This window comes from Trichosurus vulpecula, chromosome 3 (assembly GCF_011100635.1).
Source record: "Trichosurus vulpecula isolate mTriVul1 chromosome 3, mTriVul1.pri, whole genome shotgun sequence".
Classification (NCBI taxonomy): Eukaryota; Metazoa; Chordata; class Mammalia; order Diprotodontia; family Phalangeridae; genus Trichosurus; species Trichosurus vulpecula.
The window spans coordinates 400,376,124-400,394,981 of NC_050575.1; the positions used below are offsets into that span (position 1 = coordinate 400,376,124).

At 45.3% G+C, this 18,858-nt stretch overlaps 1 protein-coding gene across 2 annotated transcripts in view; it reads left to right on the plus strand.

Annotated features, from left to right (window-relative positions):
* Positions 1–18,858, plus strand: part of KIFC3 (kinesin family member C3) — a gene marked incomplete at its 5' end in the record, with an annotated part of 50,871 nt that overhangs the window by 14,335 nt on the left and 17,678 nt on the right. For both annotated transcript variants that reach the window (XM_036750694.1, XM_036750695.1), the window contains 7 exon segments: positions 8,860–8,925; positions 10,994–11,134; positions 11,245–11,484; positions 12,883–13,056; positions 16,426–16,573; positions 16,746–16,876; positions 17,300–17,411. In XM_036750694.1, coding sequence (XP_036606589.1) covers positions 8,860–8,925; positions 10,994–11,134; positions 11,245–11,484; positions 12,883–13,056; positions 16,426–16,573; positions 16,746–16,876; positions 17,300–17,411 — 1,012 coding nt within the window.

The window sequence follows — 18,858 nt, forward strand, 5'->3', positions numbered from 1 at the left end:
TGTTCACCTTTCCTAAAACATCCCTAAGCATCACATTTTTTTTTACTTAATTAAAAAAAATAAGATAAAAAACCCTCAATAGTAATCAGAATTGAAGGTGAGCTTTTCTAATGACATCACACCTCAATTTCCTCTCCTCTGGGCAATCGACCGATCAAACAACCAACATTTATTAAGCACCTACTATGTGCCAGGCATTACGCTAAGTGTTGGGAATACAAAGAGGCAAAAGACAGTGCCTACCCTCAAGGACATTACAATCTAATGTGACACAGTCAGTGCTTAATAAATACTTCTTGACTGATTTATTCCAAGAGTCACAGTTAATTCAGTAAGTATTTATGGAGTGCCTGCTAGGTGCTGGTACAAACTCAGGTGGTTTCAATCTGTGTTCTGAATTAGAAAATTGCTTCCTTTTAAGAACGGCTACATAGCCTCATCTCTTGGTTTTTCTAGCACTCATCCAAGGAAGCTTCTCATTGTCACAGAAATCAGAGGTTTGGGCAGCTTTGTGAACCCACCCCAAGAAGCCCATGCCTGCTGTCTCTCTGGCTATTAGGAGATCTAGAATAAATTCCAGCTTCAAAATCTCTTCTTTCCCTTTAATCCATTTCGAGCTGACAATTAGTAAGCACCTACTGTATGCATGGCATTATGCTTGTATCATAGTTACTTGTATGCTTATCCTCCCTCTGATTGGACTGCAAATTCATAGGAGGATAGCTTATTAGAACAGGAAGGGATCTTGGCAACTAGGGGGTACAGTGGGTTAGAGTGTTGGGGATTTGGTGTCAGGAAGATCCGAGTTCAAATTCTGCCTTACACTCTGGGTGAGTATGCCTCAGTTTTTCTCATCTGTAAAATGAAAATAATGATACCACACTTCTCATGGGGTTGCTGTGAGGATCTCAAGTGAGGAAACATCTGTGATGTGCTTTGCAAACCTTAAAAATGCCATGTGAGTGGTGATTATTGTGATCACCATCATCAGATCCTCACAGTTGACAGAGGAGGAGATTGGGGTCCTAGATGTAAAGTGATTTGCCCATGGTTCCAAGGCTGATGAGGGGCATGCCCAGCATCCGGACCCAGGCTTTCTCTCTCCAGATTTAGTGTTCTTCCCCCCAGCCTCACTGTTCTATCAGTGAGCCCTGGGTCTTGTCTCCCTTTGGATAGTCTCTGGCACTAAAGAGATATCTATGGAATAGATGGAATTAAAAAATGCCATGCTTGGGGCTGGAGCTAGAAAGCTGAAAAACAATACCCTTCCCTTTCCCAAAGAGGTTATAGTCTGGAGTGAGCCTTGCCTTCACTTCTGTCCATAAAACAAGTTAGAAGGTATGGGAACAGTGGCTGGAGAGATGGAGGGAGGAAGAGTCTCTTCTTCCTGGGGGTGGGACAAGATCTGGGAAGTGCCAGAGGGTATGAAATAAGGCTGGGAAGGTGGGTTGGAGCTGGAAACTTCTCTGCCATAGGCTCAGGGATTCCGATCTGGAAGGAACCATAGAGGCCATCCCTCATTTTACAGAGAGGGAAATTGGGGGCCGGAGAGGTAGCAGTGACTTGCCCAGGGTCACATGGCTTGTGAGCATGGGGATTTGAACCTAAGCCTTCCTGAGTCTCAAGTCTAGTAGAGGCCTATCCATTGGGCCAAGCTGCCTCTCCCTGGGCCTTTCACTTTTCTTGGGCTTGTACTAATTTCTGAACCTGTGAGCAAGTGTGCACACACTTAGTATATCTTCCCTACCTCTCTACTGATCCCAAAGGTTTCTGAGATCTTGGAATTTATCATCTGGATTCTGAGGTTTGAGGCTCTACAGAAGGCAGAACTTCTTACCAATTGGAGCCATCTAGTAATGGGAGGAGCTGTCTCTGAAGTAGTGACTCCCTCGTTACTGGGGGTATTCAGGCAGAGGCCAGAGGACTACTGGTCAGAGGCATTTTAATCATGGAGGTATTTGGACTGGATTTATAGGTTCATTGACCTATAGGTCAATGAGATTTCAGGGGGTCTGTGAATTTGGATGGAAAAAAAGGACATCTCTGTTTTCATTAACCTCTTGTTCCTGTTGTAATCTTATGTATTTTTAAAATTCGAGAATATACTTCCAAGAAGGGGTCTATGCTGGTTCTCCAGCATGTCACCAAAGGGGTCCAGGACACACAAGAAGGTTGAAAAACCCTTGGACTGGCTGATTTCAAAGGTCCCTCTAGCAATCTGAAATTTTTGGCACTGTCTTGTGCCCCTCCGGTGTGGGTAACATGGACCAGAATAGTCAATAAACATTACTAAGCACCTACTTTGTGTCAGGCACTGTGTGTACCAGGGGAAGGTGTGAACGCATTCAATGCAACACATTCCTGCTCATGGAAGAACAACCTCCCCCCAAAAAACCAACACACACGGATGTTGGATCAGTAGTGTAATTATCATATAGGAAGGGAGCCACTTCTGCCCACCCACCCCCCCCATTCCAGGTGTGAATGTTCTCCCACTTTATCTCTGTTACGTAGCTCAGTTTAAAGCTCTTGTTAGGAACTAAGAATCTAAGCATCTTTTTCTTATTTCTTGTTCCATGCTCTTGGTCTGGACAGCACAGATGGTCTTAATAATGACAATGATGATAGTAAGCAGCATTTATAGAGCCCTTTAAGCTTTGAGGGTGCTTTGCAAATATGATCTCATCTGATCCACACAACAACCCTGGGAGGTAGGTTACTATTATGATCTCCATTTTACAGATGATGATACTGAGACAGACAGAGGTTAAGTGACTTACCTAGGGCCACTCAGCTACTTAGTACCTGAGCTGCATTGAACATGACTCCAGGCCAGTTTAGCCTCTTCTTCTCTCTGACCTTCAAAGATGTGACAAAATCTCAGAGCTGGAAGATCCCCCTGACGCCTTCTAGACCAGGAGATTCCTGAGAAAGAACCATCCTTGTATCTACAGAGTCCCTGACAAATGGTCATCCAGTCTTGGCTGGAAGACCCCTAGTGAGGTGATCCCACTCCCTCTGCAGCAGGGGCCTCAGCCTTTTTGGTGGGTACGTGTCCTGGATCCACTGGGTGATAGTCGATGAAACTTATGGATTCCCCAGAATCAGATTGTTAAACACATAAGATTTCAAAGAAAACCAATTACAATGAAATGCAATCATCAAAATACATTTTAAAAAACTGAGTTCATAAGCCTGAGGCTTAGAACCCCATGTCTGGGGATCTCACTTTTGGGACCCCCTTGTTTTTTCCTAGGAAGTTTTTCTGATCTCTGTCACTGAGTTCTAATTTCCTTCCCTGTTCCTCATTTAACCCTCTGGAGCCAAGCCGAACAAGCATAAAGTATTAACTCTAGCCCTTCAAATGGTGGCCATCTAGTCCTTCTAGAGTCCTTTCTTCTCCAGGCTCACCCTCCTTTACCCCTTCTCACAATTTCCTACTTCTCAAGCAGCCAAGATTTTTCACATCTTTGTGCCATTTAAGACAGTGGAGAGGAAGACCCTCAGCCTGGACGTTTGAGACCCAGATTCAAGTTCAGACTCGAACTTACTAGCTTTGTGACTTTGAGAAACACATTTGTCATTTCCAAGTCTTGGTTTATTTTGCAACTAAAAGAAATCACGTGCATGCAAGCGCCTTCTGTTCCTCAAGACAGGGACCTATGGATGGGAGCTATGGGCTCGGCTGTCTTTGAACCTGGCCTCCAGCTTGCTTAGTTTAAAACGTTGGGTGGAATGGTGGGCCTTGATCCAGCTTCATTCAGAGGAAGGGGTTCTCAGATTGGGGTCTGCTTGTTTTTTTTCCCCACATTTTAATAACTATATTTAACTACAATTGGTTTCCTCTGTAATTCTATGTGGTTTTTTAAAAAAAAGTATTTTTAAATCCTTGCTTTAAGAAGGGCTCACTACACTGCCCAGGGGACACCAGGATACCAGAGGCTAAGCACCCCTGATTTAGAAAATAACCAGTTCGTTAGCATATAGGCCAAGGAAATAAGATAATTAACATGTTGAAAAAGTGATAAGTAAAATGGCCACACCTTAGGGCTGGGAAAATACATACCTGAGAAGGGCAGGCGGCTTTTTCATAACCTTTTTTAAAAAACCCCAACCTAATGTCTCTGCTGAGGTTGATGCTGAGAATCGCATCAGGGACAGGCTCAGACTTCCCATTTTCCCCAGGAGATGGGTAGGGCAGTGAGGTGAGGAGGTCTAATGGATGACTCAGTTTCTCTGACTGTTTCAGAGCCTGGGAAAGAGGAGCATGGGATGTTAAGAGATCTCCAGAATGTGTTTCACGCACAAGTAGATGCTACAGTGAAATATACAGCCTTCACAATCATCCCGATAAGAGAAGACAATGCTCCCCGTGACCCCAAATGCTCCCCTCCACCCCAACCCGGGCTGCAGGCTGAGCTCCTTTTGGGATAAGTGGTCAGTGCTGTCCAGAGAGAGCTCCTCCTGGGACAAGGTCAGTCTGGGGTCATGCTCGGCTGCCCCGACTCGGTGTCACCCATAAGAATTTGGGTCCCACTTAGAAAGGCTGGGCTATCCTGGACAGAGAGCCCTGGTCTGGGAATTCAGCCCATCTGGTTCAACCACATACCGGCTGTGTGACCTTGCATAAGTCAGTTCAATTCAGCTGTGGGCCTGAGCTTCCTGGCCTGAGTTCAGGACTCATGTTTATCTTAAGGCCATTTCCACATGTCTTATCCTGTCCTGTCCAGGTACATTGAATGAAGTCTTATGCTCCTCAGGGGCTCCCCCTCCATCTGGCTGCTTACCTTGGAGCCGGTGTCTACCTTTCACCCAGAAAGGTCACTCCCTGATGCATTCTTTCAGCTTCCCTTCCCCCAGGTCATCCTCAGAGCCACATCTAGGCTGCCAATGCCTTCCACTAAACAGCACCTCTCAAATGCACAGCTGTGCATAGCTGTCTCTTGTCCTAGGGCCACAGTGACATGACACAATGCTATCAGCAGTCAGATTGCATCTGAATTTTGAGATAAGATTCAGAGGAAATGAACCTTTTTTTTTTCTTTAAAATTGTGAAACAGTCTCTGCATTGAGAATTGGGAAAATTCAGCTTCATGGCTTGGCTTTGGGAGAGCCTTGAGTTGGAGCACAATTTTTTAAGAGGCACCGTGGTGTGGCAGCAACTTCACAAAGGATCTGGGTTCAAATCTAGACCTTTTCCTTGTGTCACCTTTAGCAAATGTCTTCATCTCTCTTGCCCTCAACTGCTTTATTTCTAACATGAAAAGGCTCATCTAGATCACAGATTTAGGGCAGGAAGGAACCTAATAAAAAAAACATTAGATCCAACTGTGTCATTTTTACAGAGAAGGAAACTGAGGCCCATCAAAGTTAAGCAACTTTTCCCTCTGTCCCTCAGCTGTCTGAGGCAGGATCTGAACTCAGGTCTTCCCTTCCCTACCTGATAAATTGCATTGACTCCCTATTATTTCTAGGATCTTCCATTTTGGTATTTATTCCCAAGACCAACTCTCTTTCGGGCGCCATCTTGGATTGCAAAGATTTCTTCCAGTTTTATATCCTATCCGTAGACTCATTGTTTTGATGGTCTATACCTTCACCTGAGCCTAACTTTGACCTTTCCCTCCTCCATCCTTTCTGTTGTTCAGCCACCTCCACCTGGGGGGAGGTTGAGCATACCTTTCTGCCTTACGATTTGGATGACAGTATTTCCTGACTTCCGCTAGCTCACTCTTGCTTCCAGATCAGATTTAAGGTGTTTATCTCTCTCGCCCTTGGACATCATGCATCTTCACAACTCCATATTCTTATTTCTCCCCCCTTCTATCTCCTTTCCCTTTTTTTTAGTTAATTTTTTTAATTGATTGATTGACTTTCCTCAATCTTGGCCTCCTGCTTCCTTGATTTCCACCTTGTTCCTTTCCTGTCTCAAATGTTTCCTCTTCTTCCCTGATCTTCTCCAAATCATGGGAGCAACGTCTACTCTTCTGACCACCCTCTCCGGAAGCCAACCACTGAGGAAGAGGGTGAGCATTTCTGCTCAGTGAAAGGAGACGTCCAGGGTAGATGTGCTCACCTTTACCGTGTATTTTACATCTGCATTAGGTTGTCTGTCAGGCTCGGAGAGGAGCCCTCGGGGTAGACAGTAAACTCCAAACACCGGGTTGGTGCTTAAATGCTAAATAATTGGGCTCCCGTTTCTGTGTATGTAACCCGAGCGGATGAACAGGTATCCCTTTTCCTCCTGTACCCTGTACAAGAGTCATATTTGGAGATGACTTAATGTTTATGTCTTTGGCAACAAGGCTTTTTTTTTCTTGAAGGGGGTGAGGCCCCCTCCACATGGGCTTTTTTGCCATCTTGCCAATGAGGAAATTCCACAAGCATTCCTGTTGTGACGCCGGAGAAGAGGAGTCGAGCTTGGCCAGACTTTCTTGGGAAACCTTGTTTTCATATTTTATTCCATGTCCCAGCCCAGTGTTTCAACCATTTTAAAGAGAGAAGTCAGGTTAGCAAACATTTATTAACTGCCTACTATATGCCTTGGGCATTCAAAGAAAAGCAAAAACAATTTCTTAAAGAGCTCACAGTCACAGCAAATGACTGTACAAACAGGATGTCAAGACAGGAAAATTGAGGGGCTGACTCAGAGGGAAGGCATCAAGGTTGTAGAGGATCAGACAAGGCTGCTTGTAGACAGTGGGAGGACTTTAACTGAGACCTAAAGGAAGGCAGGGAAGCCAGAAAGGGGAGTTGGGGAAGGAGAGAATCCCAGGCAAGGGACACAGCCAGTGGAAATGCCCAGAATTCAGGATATGGAGGGTCTTGTTGGACGAACAGCAAATAGGGTGGTGTCATTGGATGGGAGGAAGAAGACTGGAAAGGTAGGAAGGGGCCAGGTGATGAAGGACCTTAAAAGCTAAACAGAGGATTTTATGTTGATTAATCAATAAGCATTTATTAAGTGCCTATTATGTGCCAGCACTTACTAAGTGCCTATTGTGTACCAGCACTTATTAAGTGCCTATTGTGTGCCAGCACTTAAGAGCCTATTATGTGCCAACACTTATTAAGCACCTATTATATGCCAGCACTTAAGTGGCCATTATGTGCCAGCACTTATTAAGCACCTATATGTGCCAGCATTTATAAAACACCTATTATTTGTCAGGCACTATACCAGGTGCTGGGGAGACAAAGACAAAGGTGAAAAAAATCCCTGACCTCTAGGAACTTACTAGGTAAGACAATATGTATATACATATACAAACACACACACACACACATATGCCTACACACATAGATATGTGTGTGTATATACATACATGTATTCGTAGATATAAGGTGATTTTGGGGAGGAAACATTAGTAGCTTGGGGGATCTGGAAAGACTTCATGTAGAAGGTGCCTCAAAAGAAAATTAGGGACTTCTGGGAGGCAGGGGAGAAAGGAATATTCTAGATATGGGGAGAGCCAGTACAATGATGATGCAGAAGTGGGAAATAGATTGTGAGGTATGCGGAACAGTAAGAAATATGGTTTGGTTTGACTGTGGTGGGTGTGGAAAGGCAGTAATGTACAGTCAGGCTGGAGTGGTAGACTGGGACCAGGTTGCAAAGGCTTCAAATGCCAAATGGAGGAGTCACCACCTGATCCTCAAGGTAATAGGGAGCCACTGGACTTTATTGAGGAGGGGGGTGACTTACACTTCAGGAATATCACTTTGGAAGCAGTGGGGTGGATGGATTGGAGAAGGGGCTTCAATCTCCTAAAATTGCTTTGTCTATGGTCATGTAGTGTTTAGGGACCGAGTCCAGCTTTAAACCCAAGTTTCCTGACTCTAAGAACCGCATTTAAATTTAAAAAAAAAAAGGTCATCACAATTTCTAGGGAAGTTCTTGGTGTTAGGGAAAGTGGGTGTAGGGAGACCACATTTTGAGTCCCATTAATATGGCTGTGCTAGCTAAGAGATGTAACAAAAATTGTCTGAAAGGAGCCAAGCTTATTTCAGAATTTTCTTTTTTGGGAAGGTAAATCTATATAAGAAATGAGAGAGAAGCCCTGGAATTTATTGAGTAGGAGGGCCACGTGGACCTTGTTATGCAACTCACTGTTATGTACTTCTAGATACATTCAAGTCATGTCATACTTCACATTCCCCCCCTCCCCCCCCCAACATAACTATAAATGATAAATATTCCTAATAGAAGACAGTTATCCTACAAGGTGGATATTAGTCTTGGGATCCAAATACCAGGATCCAAAAGGCCTTCTTTCACAATTAGCAAAATTCCCACACCCAGTTTCTTTTGACAGGCATGGGCCAGCTGGAAAATCAGTCAAGGAGGTGGGGGTGGGGGTAGAAGCATGAGTAGGACAATGTAGGGTATTTCTTCTTCATACTCTCTTGACCCTTCAGAACCTATTCATGGCTCTGCTCCTGTACTCCAAAGTGGATTCCTAGAGCTGGAGTATATGGGTCTCATCTCCCTTGGAGAGAGAACCTAATGAATGAAACATTCAGGAGGAAAAATAAAAAAGCACAGTGTGTTCACTGTTGGCCCTGACAGGCCATCTGTTTGGTCCAGAGAATTGTAAGACAAAGAGGAGATCACGGTTTGGGGAGAATCTAGAGGGAGGTCAACCAGGCCATCATCCTGCCTCTAGGAAAGACTGAGTCAGAAGGCAAACCCCAAGTGGAGATGATAAGATCATTTTACAGGAAAAGATACTGAGGCCATCCCCCTCCCCCTAAAAAAAGATACTGAGGCTTAAAGAGGTCACCCACCCAAGGTCACACAGGGAGCATGCCATAAGGATGGAGGACTAACTTATCATAACTTTGGTTTTGTGTTGACAGGTGGAAAATCTGAAGGAGAAACTCATTGGCCAGGTCCAAGAAGTGAACAGACTCCGTTCAGAGCTGGTGAGCCTCCTTTGACATACACTTAGGGAAACTGATGTGATGAGACCTTAAGTGTTGCCTAAAGCTGCTCACTCCACGTCTACCTGCACTTCCAACTCCATCGCCAGCTCCAGGCCTTAAAGCATGTCCCACATTGGCTAGTCCTCCCACTCCATCTATTCCTTCCTCCCTTCCTTCCTCCCTCCCTTCCTCCTTCCCTCACTCCCTCTCCCTCCTTCCCTCCTTCCCTTTTTCTCTTTCTTTCCTTCTTTCTTTCCTTCTTTCTTTCCTTCTTTCCTTCTTTCTTTCTTTCCTTCTTTCTTTCTTTCTTTCTTTTTCTTTCTTTCTTCCTCCTTCCCTCCCTCCCTCCCCCCACCTTTCTTTCTTTCCTGATTTTGGTCAGTCTTTCTCTGTCTGTGTCTCTAGTCCAGGGTCCACAGTCATAGATTCATGTGCGAGTATATAGGGATAAGTATAGAAAGACACAAAATGTATACATTCAACATAGCAGTTAGCATTTCTATAACCCTTTTTTACAAAGTACTTTCCATATGTTATCATACCTGATCTTCATGACAACCGTGTGCGGGGTGTGTGTGTGTGTGTGTGTGTGTGTACTATCATTAACCCCATTTCACAGGTGAGGAAACAGGCTGAGAGAACTTACATGTCTTACCTAGAGTGACAAAGCTAATAAGTGTCTAAGGCAGACCACAGTGGCTCACAAGACTGAAGGGGTGGAGGTTGGTGGGTTGCACGAGCTCGGGAGTTCTCGGGTGTCCGTGCTAAGTCTGACACTAATCTGGTGAGCCCCTGGGGGTAGGGGGCCGCCTGCCTGTAGAATGTGAGGCAGGAAGCCCAGTGGGTCAAAGCCTCCACGCTGATCAGCTGTGCGGCTGGGCCGGTGAGGGGCCCCCGTGCTTCCAGCCCAGGCAGGATGTGGACACCCAGGCTCAAAAACAGCAAGGTATAATTTGAAACAAGATCTTCCAGACTCCAGCTCTTTATCCACTGCACAGCCTAAGTGCTCTGGTGTATGTGTGTCTATACACATACATATTTTTAAATGTATATGTGTATGAACTAAAATTTATATAGACTAACAAAGTACTTTGGAAATATCATCTTGTTTTATCCTCACAATAACCTTGTGAGGTAGATGCTAATATTAGCCTCATTTTACAGATGAAGAAACTGAGGCAAACAGGCTTAAGTGACTTGCCCAGGGGGTCACACAGCTAGTCAATGCCTGAAGCTGGATATGAACTCAGGATGTGACTCCAGGCCCAGCACTCAATTCACCGTACCACCTATCAGCCTATCTATCTATCTATCTATCTATCTATCTATCTATCTATCTATCTATCCATCCATCCATCCATCCATCCATCCATCTATCTATCTATCTATCTATCCATCTATCCATCTATCCATCTATCCATCTATCCATCCATCCATCCATTCATCCATCCATCCATCCATCCATCCATTTATCCATCCATCCATCCATCCATCCATCCATCCATCCATCTATCTATCTATCCATACACACACATATATACACATACAGATTTCTCACACACACATACACATATGTATGTATACATGCATATATTTACATATGTGTACACACACATATATACACATGTATACATAAGTGAACTTAATTTGGCATCAGAATTATGCTTACAATGAGGACGTCAGTTTTGCTCATCCTTAGAGATGTGTCCCTACTACTTAAAGAAAAAAAGTGTGGCCCTCACGTCCAAATCTAGAAGCCTTTGGATTCCTGATACTGACGAATGAAACCCATCACTTGAAATGGACGACATTCCTAACACGCTTCTCACAATAATAGATATTGTACAGCTCTTTGTGGGGGGTGGGGTGTTTAAGTTGCCAACCTAAGCTAGGTGTGTGACCCCCTCTGTGACGGCTAGGTGATCTTTCCTCGGCTTCACACTCCGCAAAGATGCTGCCGGGGATTCCGGGCCGGGGTGGGAAGGGAGTGGTGTGCCCAGCGGCTGGCCGGCAGGCTCCCTCTCTCCTTGCCCCTGCCCCTGCCCATGCCCGCGGCCTTTCTTCCCAGGGAGGCACAGACTTGGAGAAACACCGGGATCTCCTGATGGTGGAGAATGAGCGCCTGCGGCAGGACATGAAGCGATGTGAGGCCGAGCTGCAGGAGCTGAGGGCGAGGCCTCCCCCGTGCCCGGACTGTGAGCATATCAAGGTGCGCATGGACTGGGCAGCCTACCAGGTGGGGTCCGGGCGCAGACCCTGGACACGCGGGGTGGGAGGGGTGGGGCCTGGACTGACCCCCACTCTCTCCCCCTCCACCAGGAGAGTGCCCAGCTGCGAGAGAAGCTGGCCCAGCTGCAGGTGGAGACGGAGGAGAACAAGGGTCGGCTGGCCGAGCTGGACCTGGAGGTGCAGCAGAAGACCAACCGTCTGGCCGAGGTCGAGCTGCGCCTCAAGGACTCTCTGGCTGAGAAGGCCGAGGAGGAGGAGAGGCTGAGCAGGCGCCTGCGGGACAGCCAGGAGACCATCGCCACCTTGAAGGCTCAGCCTCAGCCAATTAAGGTGAGGCGGATGCGCCCCTGGCCTGGGCAGACTCATCGGGTGGAAGGAGGGGTTTCGCTGGCGCAGGGAACTCCCAGGGGAGGGGACTCTCTCTACCACTGCAGATAGCCAGTCCCAACTGAGGATAATCATTCCCCCAGTGTAGTAGGCGCCTTACCGGCAACGTGGAAAGGTCCCAAGAACAGTGAGAGGCAAATGACATGCCCACAGTGCCCTCTGCATCAGGCAACACTGTCTCACGTTGGATAACGTCAAGAAAAATGGCCTTAGGAGAGACAGAGGAAACCAGCTAGTCCGCCCCTTTCTCTTTACAGTTGAGGAAACTGAGTCTCAGAGAGTGTGAGGGACCTTAGGACTTCTGTCCAAGATGATGTCACCCTTGCTCCGGAGCATCTTGCCTATACCGAGTGATGTCCAGGTTGTCTCTCCCATTAGACTGGAAGCTCCTCGAGGGCAGATGCTGTTTTGGCTTTTCTTTGTTTTCTTGGCACTGAGCTTAGTGCCTGGCACATAGCAGGTGCTTAACGAATGTGGGCTGATTCATTGATGTCATCGATGTCATTAGAAGCTCAGATCTCAGGACCTCAGAGGCAAGCCCTCCCCTTCACCCATTTTACAGATGAGAAAGCTAAGGCTTAGGGAGATTGATTCGCCCAGGGTCACGCAACTAGTGTGGGAGATGGGGCTCAAACCCTAGTCTTCCTGACTTGAGTCCAGCATCCTGTAAGGACACGTAGAGATCATCTATACCTAGCCTGCCACTTGACAGGGAAACAGATGGGCCCAGAGAGATCAGATGGCTCATGAGAGGGGATAAGTCACAGAGCCAGGATTGGAGCCCATGAAGTCCAAGCTCAGATGCCTTAGTCTTGGCTCAGCTGGTCATTCTGTCCTCTGTGGGGTCAGGATGCTGCAGGGAGACCTTAGGAGAGATGAGGAAAGATGCTGGGAGACGGGCTCTGCCAGTTTGGTCTGCATGCTCCTCTCCTCTTGCTCTTCTCTCTCTCTCTGTCTCTCTTTGTCTCTCTCCTCTTTCTCCTCTCTCTTTTCTCTCCTCTTTCTCTTCTCTCTTCTTCTCTCTCCTCTTTTTTCTCTCCTCTTTCTCTTCTCTCCTCTTCCCTCTCTCCACTTCCCCCTCTTCTTTTTCTCTCTCCCCTCCTTCCTCCTCCCTCCTCTCTCTTCTCTTTCTCCTCTCTCCTCCTTTTCTCTCTTCTTCTTTCTTTTCTCTCCTCTCTCTTCTTTTTCTTCTCTCTTTTACCTCTTTCTTCTATTCCCCCCTTTTCTTTCTTTCTCCCCTCCTTCTCTCTCTCTCTCTCTCTCTCTCTCTCTCTCTCTCTCTCTCTCTCTCTCAGCTCTGGCTCCAGTTGAGATAATAACATTTCTCTGTGTGTGCATTAGTACATCATCAAGACAGTGGAAGTAGATTCATCCAAGACCAAGCAGGCCCTGTGTGAAACCCAAGCCCGGAACCAGTATTTACAGGAGCAGGTGGGGATGCAGAGACAGGTGCTGAAGGAAATGGAACAGCAGCTTCAGAATTCTCAGAAGACTGCAGCCCAACTCAAGGCTCAGGTACAGTCCCTGGGAGAGCTCCTACATCCTTGTGTAAGCAAAATGGAGGGAGGGAAGGAGGGAGGGAGGGTGGGAGAGAGAGAGAGAGAGAGAGAGAGAGAGAGAGAGAGAGAGAGAGAGAGAGAGAGAGAGAGAAAGAGAGAGAAAGAGAGAAGGAGAGAGAGAGAGAGAAATTAGTTTGTCCAACAAACTTATTAAATGCCTGTGGTATATAGAAACCTGCAGTGGATGCTGGGAGGGATGTGAGAAGCTTTGATAAGATATAATTCTTTCCCTCAGGGAGCTTCCACTCTAGCATGGGGGCAAGCATACAAGGAGCCCTCATTTTATTGGCGTCTGCCTTCCCCCTACCAAGGCAGATTGCAGCCCTTTAATGGGTGTCTTAGGGGAAAACTTGGTGAGTTTCTATATCCAGAATTTATCACTAGTGGCCAGTCTGGTGATTAATGAACCTTCCTGGATTTAGCCTCCCAGCAGTTCCAGGAACAAGATCCTCCATCTCTTGGCCCCAGCATTTTCTCTGGCCATCTCCCATTCCTTCCTGCACTCTGACTGCTGCCATCTCCAGCTTCCTTTTAAAATCCCATCTTTTACTGGAAGCCTTCCCTAACCCCTCTTATTTCCAGCGCCTTCCTTCAGTTAATCATCTCCAGTTCATCCTGTATGTAGCATGTTTGGGCCTATTTGTTTGCATGCTGTCTCTCCTGTTAGATTGTGAGCTCCTTGAGGCAGGGACTATCTTTTCCTCTTTGTATCCTCCATGCTTAGCCCAGTGACTGGCGTGCAGTTGGAGCTTAATAAATGTGGATTGATAACTAGGCTCATCCTGGAACAGCAGACATGCTCAATGGCCAAGCTGTCCTTGAAGCCTTTCCAGTGTGGCAGGGCCCTGGAATCCTTGCATGGCCTGGGTACCCCAGGGTCTTCTCCTTCCACAGTGAAGCCTCGGGGTGGCATGCTAGTATAAATCAAAGGTTCCACTGATATCCATGCAAAGATGAGAGAACCCAAGAAAGTTCATCAGCCAGTCGACAAGCATTTATTCAGCACTCACTTTTATGCTGGGTTCAGTGCTAATCACTGGGGATTCAAAGGCAGGCAAAACCCCTGCTCTTGGATTCAGGGACTCCCATTCTAATCATGTGCAGAGAACAGGATACATACAAGAATGTACAGAGGATATGGAAGGCACTAGCAGCTTTGAGGATTAGGGAAAGCCTCCTACAGAGGATATGGACTAAGCTGGGCCTTGAAGAAAGCCAGGGAAACAGAGGCAGAGGTAGGGAGGGAGACATTTCAGGCATGAGGCACAGCTGGTGCAAAGGTCCAGGGATGGGAATGTTCTGGTGGGAAACAGCAAGTGTGGCTAGATGACTATATTTATCAGCTGACTGATTGCAGAATTTAAGAAGGGTAGGAAGGTAGGAAGGGGCCAGGCTAACATACTCAGTTAAATATAGAAATCTAATTTTCCCTGCAGGTAGTAGGAGGGGAGAGCGGAAAGAAAAGGGAGGAGGTGGTTGGAAGGGAGGGAAGAAAAGGGGAAGAAAAGGGAGGGGGGCTGATAGAAGGGAGGGAAGATTGAAAAGGAAAACCCTTTTGAGGAGGGAAAGGGAGAAGGGAGAAGTAAAAGCATAAATGGGGGGGGATAGGATAGAGAGAAAGACACAGACAGTAATCATAACTGTGAATGTGAATGGGATGAACTGTCCCATAAAATGGAAGCGGATATCAGAGTGGATTAAAAACCATAATCCTATAATATGTTGTTTATAAGAAACACATCTGAAACAGGGGAATACACACAGGATAACGGTAAAAGGCTGGAATAGAATATGTTATGTTTTAGTGGAAGTAAAAAAAAAAAAGCAGGGGTAGCAACCCTGATGTCAGATAAAACAAAAGCAAAAATAGATCTAATTAAAGGAGATAAGGTGCCTTCTAAAAGGTACCATAGACAATGAAGCAATATCAATATTAAACATATATACACCAAGTGGTATAGCATCCGGATTCTTAGAGGAGAAGATAAATGAGTTACAGGAAGAAATAGACAGCAAAACTATCCTTGTGGGAGACCTCAATCTCCCCCTCTCAGAAGTAGATAAATCTAACCTCAAAATAAACAAGAAAGAAGTTAAGGAGGTGAATAGAATTTTAGAAAAGTTAGATATGGTAAATCTCTGGAGAAAACTGAATGGGGATAGAAAGGAATATACTTTTTTTCTCAGTGGTACATGGCACCTACACAAAATTGACCATATACTAGGGCATAAAAACTTCACAATTCAATGCAGAAAGGCAGAAATATTAAATGTATCCTTTTCAGGTCACGATGCAATACAAATTATATGTAGTAAGGGGCCATGGAAAGATAAACTAAAAAGTATTGGAAACTAAATAATCTAATCCTAAAGAATGAGTGGGTCAAACAACAAATCATAGAAACAAGAACTTCATCCAAGATATGAATGTTCAGTAATGAGACAACATACCAGAACTTATGGGATGCAGTGAAAGCAGTTCTTAGGGGAAGTTTTATATCTCTGAATGCTTACATGAATACATCAATGAATTGGGCATGCAGCTGAAAAAGCACAAATTAAAAATCTCCAATTAAATAGCAAATTAGAAATACTGAAAACCAAAGGTGAGATTAATAAAATTGAAATTAAGAAAACTGTTGAATAATAATAATAATAAATAAATAAAACTAAGCTGGTTTTATGAAAAAAGCTAATAAAATAGATAAAACTTTGGTTAATTTGATTAAAAAAAGAAAGAAGAAAACCAAATCACCTGAATCAAAAATGAAAAGGGTGAATTCACCACCCATGAAGAAGAAATTAAAACAATAATTAGGAAGGAAGGGGCCAGACTGTGAAGCACTTTGAATGCCACCCAGCAGGTGACCCACTCAGTTTCATAACCATTTATGGAAGACTCACTGTGCAGTTTGTAATCAATGCTTATGGATTAGCTGGTCGCCAGTTGCTTCTGAGTTTCAGAGTTCTGGGCAGCTGAAGAAGCAGAGAATCATTGAACCACAGTGTCTTGCACACAGTAGGCATTCAGTGAATGTTTGATGAATGAATAAGTGAATGCTGAATTGACTCATAGGATCAATGTTAGATCTCTGAGACCTAGAGAAGGGGTAGGAGTTACCCAGGCAGTTAGTGACAAAACTAAGACTAGAAAACAGATCCTCCATGTCTCCTCCCTGATTGTTCAGGGCTTTTGCCATCGCCCGAAGTGGGAGTGTAGCGGGGTGGGGGTTCGATGCACCTTGTCTGGAGGGCTTCTTGGCCAGGCCATCACTGGCTGCCCAGGGATGCAGCTTCTCCATGCTCTTTCCTCCCCCACCTCCAGATCATGATGTATGAGTCGGAGTTGGAGCGGGCTCATGGGCAGATGCTGGAGGAGATGCAGACCATGGAAGAGGATAAGAACCGGGCCATTGAGGAAGCTTTTGCAAGGGCCCAAGTAGAAATGAAGGCTGTGCATGAAAACCTGGCAGGTGAGAGGGGGAGAGGAGCCCTTCTCTCCTACCACCGTCCCTTCCCCCCAGATTGGCTGGGCCTCACTTTCTGGTGATACCTACCCTGTCTTTGGGCTCTGCCGAAAGGGATCATTAACCATTGGCTGTCTGTGGTGGAAATCACTCAGTTTCCATTTCCTCTCATTTCCAGGTGTCAGGACCAACCTCCTGACTCTGCAGCCGGCCCTTCGGACCCTCACCAATGACTACAATGGCCTGAAGAGGCAGGTTCGAGATTTCCCTCTCCTGCTGCAGGAAGCCCTGAGGAGTGCCAGAGCAGAGGTGGGCATTGTGAAGGGGCTGGTGTGGGCCTCTTATCTACCCACACCAAAGGCATGATCCCTATCCACACTCCTCGTCCCTATTCCCAGCCTTCCTTCGAGAGCTTAGAGGTCTCTTGGCTATCTCTTTCTGAATCTTGGATATGAATTTCTTCCAGCCCTTAATTTAATTTATAGATAAGAAAACTAAAGCTGAGAGGGGGCAAATTAATTGTCCAGGGACACACAGCAATTTGATGTCAAAGCCTAGACAGGTCCCAGTCCAATGCTCTGTCCATCATGAACCACTATCTCCCAAGCTTCAGTATGGGGAAAGGAAAGCCCCGTGGGCTTTCTGGGTTCTCATACCATGCTGGGGGAAAAGAGGAGGACTACTTAGAAGAGAAGGACCTCCTGGTCACCTCCTCGGTCTTCCTTCCGTCAGATTGGCCAAGCCATTGAAGAGGTGAACAGCACAAACCGAGAGCTGCTCAGGAAATACCGCCGGGAGCTACAGCTCCGAAAAAAGTGCCACAACGAGCTGGTGAGACTGAAAGGTGAGGAAGAAAGGAGGAGGGTAAGGTTGGGCTCGGGTTTGGTAGGAGGAGGGAGGAGAATGGAGGAGCCATCAGGGTTCAAATGAGAACTGGTGCTACAATTCTGGGACATGTTGAGTGACAGGAAAACATTTTCAGAAAGTTTCTGAAACTGAATAAACGCTATCTTTCAGCAAAGGAATAGGACCCCTGGTTTTGCAGGATCAATTGAGATAATATTTGTAAGGTGCTTAGCGCAGCTCCTGGCACACAGAACATGCTTAATAAATGCTTATTCTCACACTGAACAATGGGCTAGCATGCCTATGGTTGCCACTGGTATCCTTTGTCAAACATTATTCTGAGAAAATCATCCTTCCACTTCGTATAAGTCTCATAATTATGTAATCTCCTTAAGGGCAGGGACCTTTTTTGTTTTCGCTTTTCTCTGTGCTCTCAGCACTTAACACTGTACCTGCCATGTATATAGTAAGTACTTAATAAAAGTGCTTAATAATTTTTAAAAATATATTTCTATTTATTTTGTTAAATGTTTCCCAATTACATGTACATTTTTTATAATGAAACAAATGTCAATATTTATTTTTATTTATTCCACTAAATATTTCCCAATTATATATAAAAAATTAACATTTAAAAAAACTTTGAGTTCCAAATTCTCTTCCTCCCTTCTACCCCTCCCTGACCCCTTGAGAAAGCAAGTAATATGATATTGACTATACATGTAAAGTCATGCAACACATGTAGCAAAAGACCCCCACCACCCAACTGAAGAAAGTGAAAAAAGATGCTTCAATCTGTACTCAGAGTTCCTCAGTTCACTCTCGGGGGGTGGATAGCATTTTTCATCATGGGTCCTTTCAAATTCTTGGATCATTGCGTCCATCAGAATAGTACTTAATTTTTGAGATTTAACTCAGAAACTTTGTTGGAGGTGGTTTCTGTATTTGCTGTCAACCGTCATGGGCCCTAAAGTTTTAGTGACAGTTCTGTCCTTACTGCTCCTAATAAAATTCCTTCCTGGCAGCTGGGCTTGAAATCAGAAAGACATCCAGCCTCAAACACTTAATTAGCTGGGTGACCCTGGGCAAGTCACTTAACCTCGGTCTGCCTCAGATTTCTCAACTATAAAGCAAGGATACAAATAGCGCCTAACTCCCAGGGTTGTTATGAGGATCAAAGGAGGTAATATTTGTAAAATGCCTAGTGTGGTACCTGGCACAGAATAGGCTCTTAAAATGCTTCGTCTCTTCCTACTTTGTTTTGCACAAATCCTATATTATTCATAAGCTTATTATCATGTATTATGTGTTATATGTACCCACTACTGAGAGAAAACCAACAACCTTGTAGCCAATAGATGCACGATCCAGCACAGTGTTTCTTGAGCCGAGTAAATGTTTTTTGAAGTGCAATTGTGAGAATTTTTCACAAGATTACAATTTCC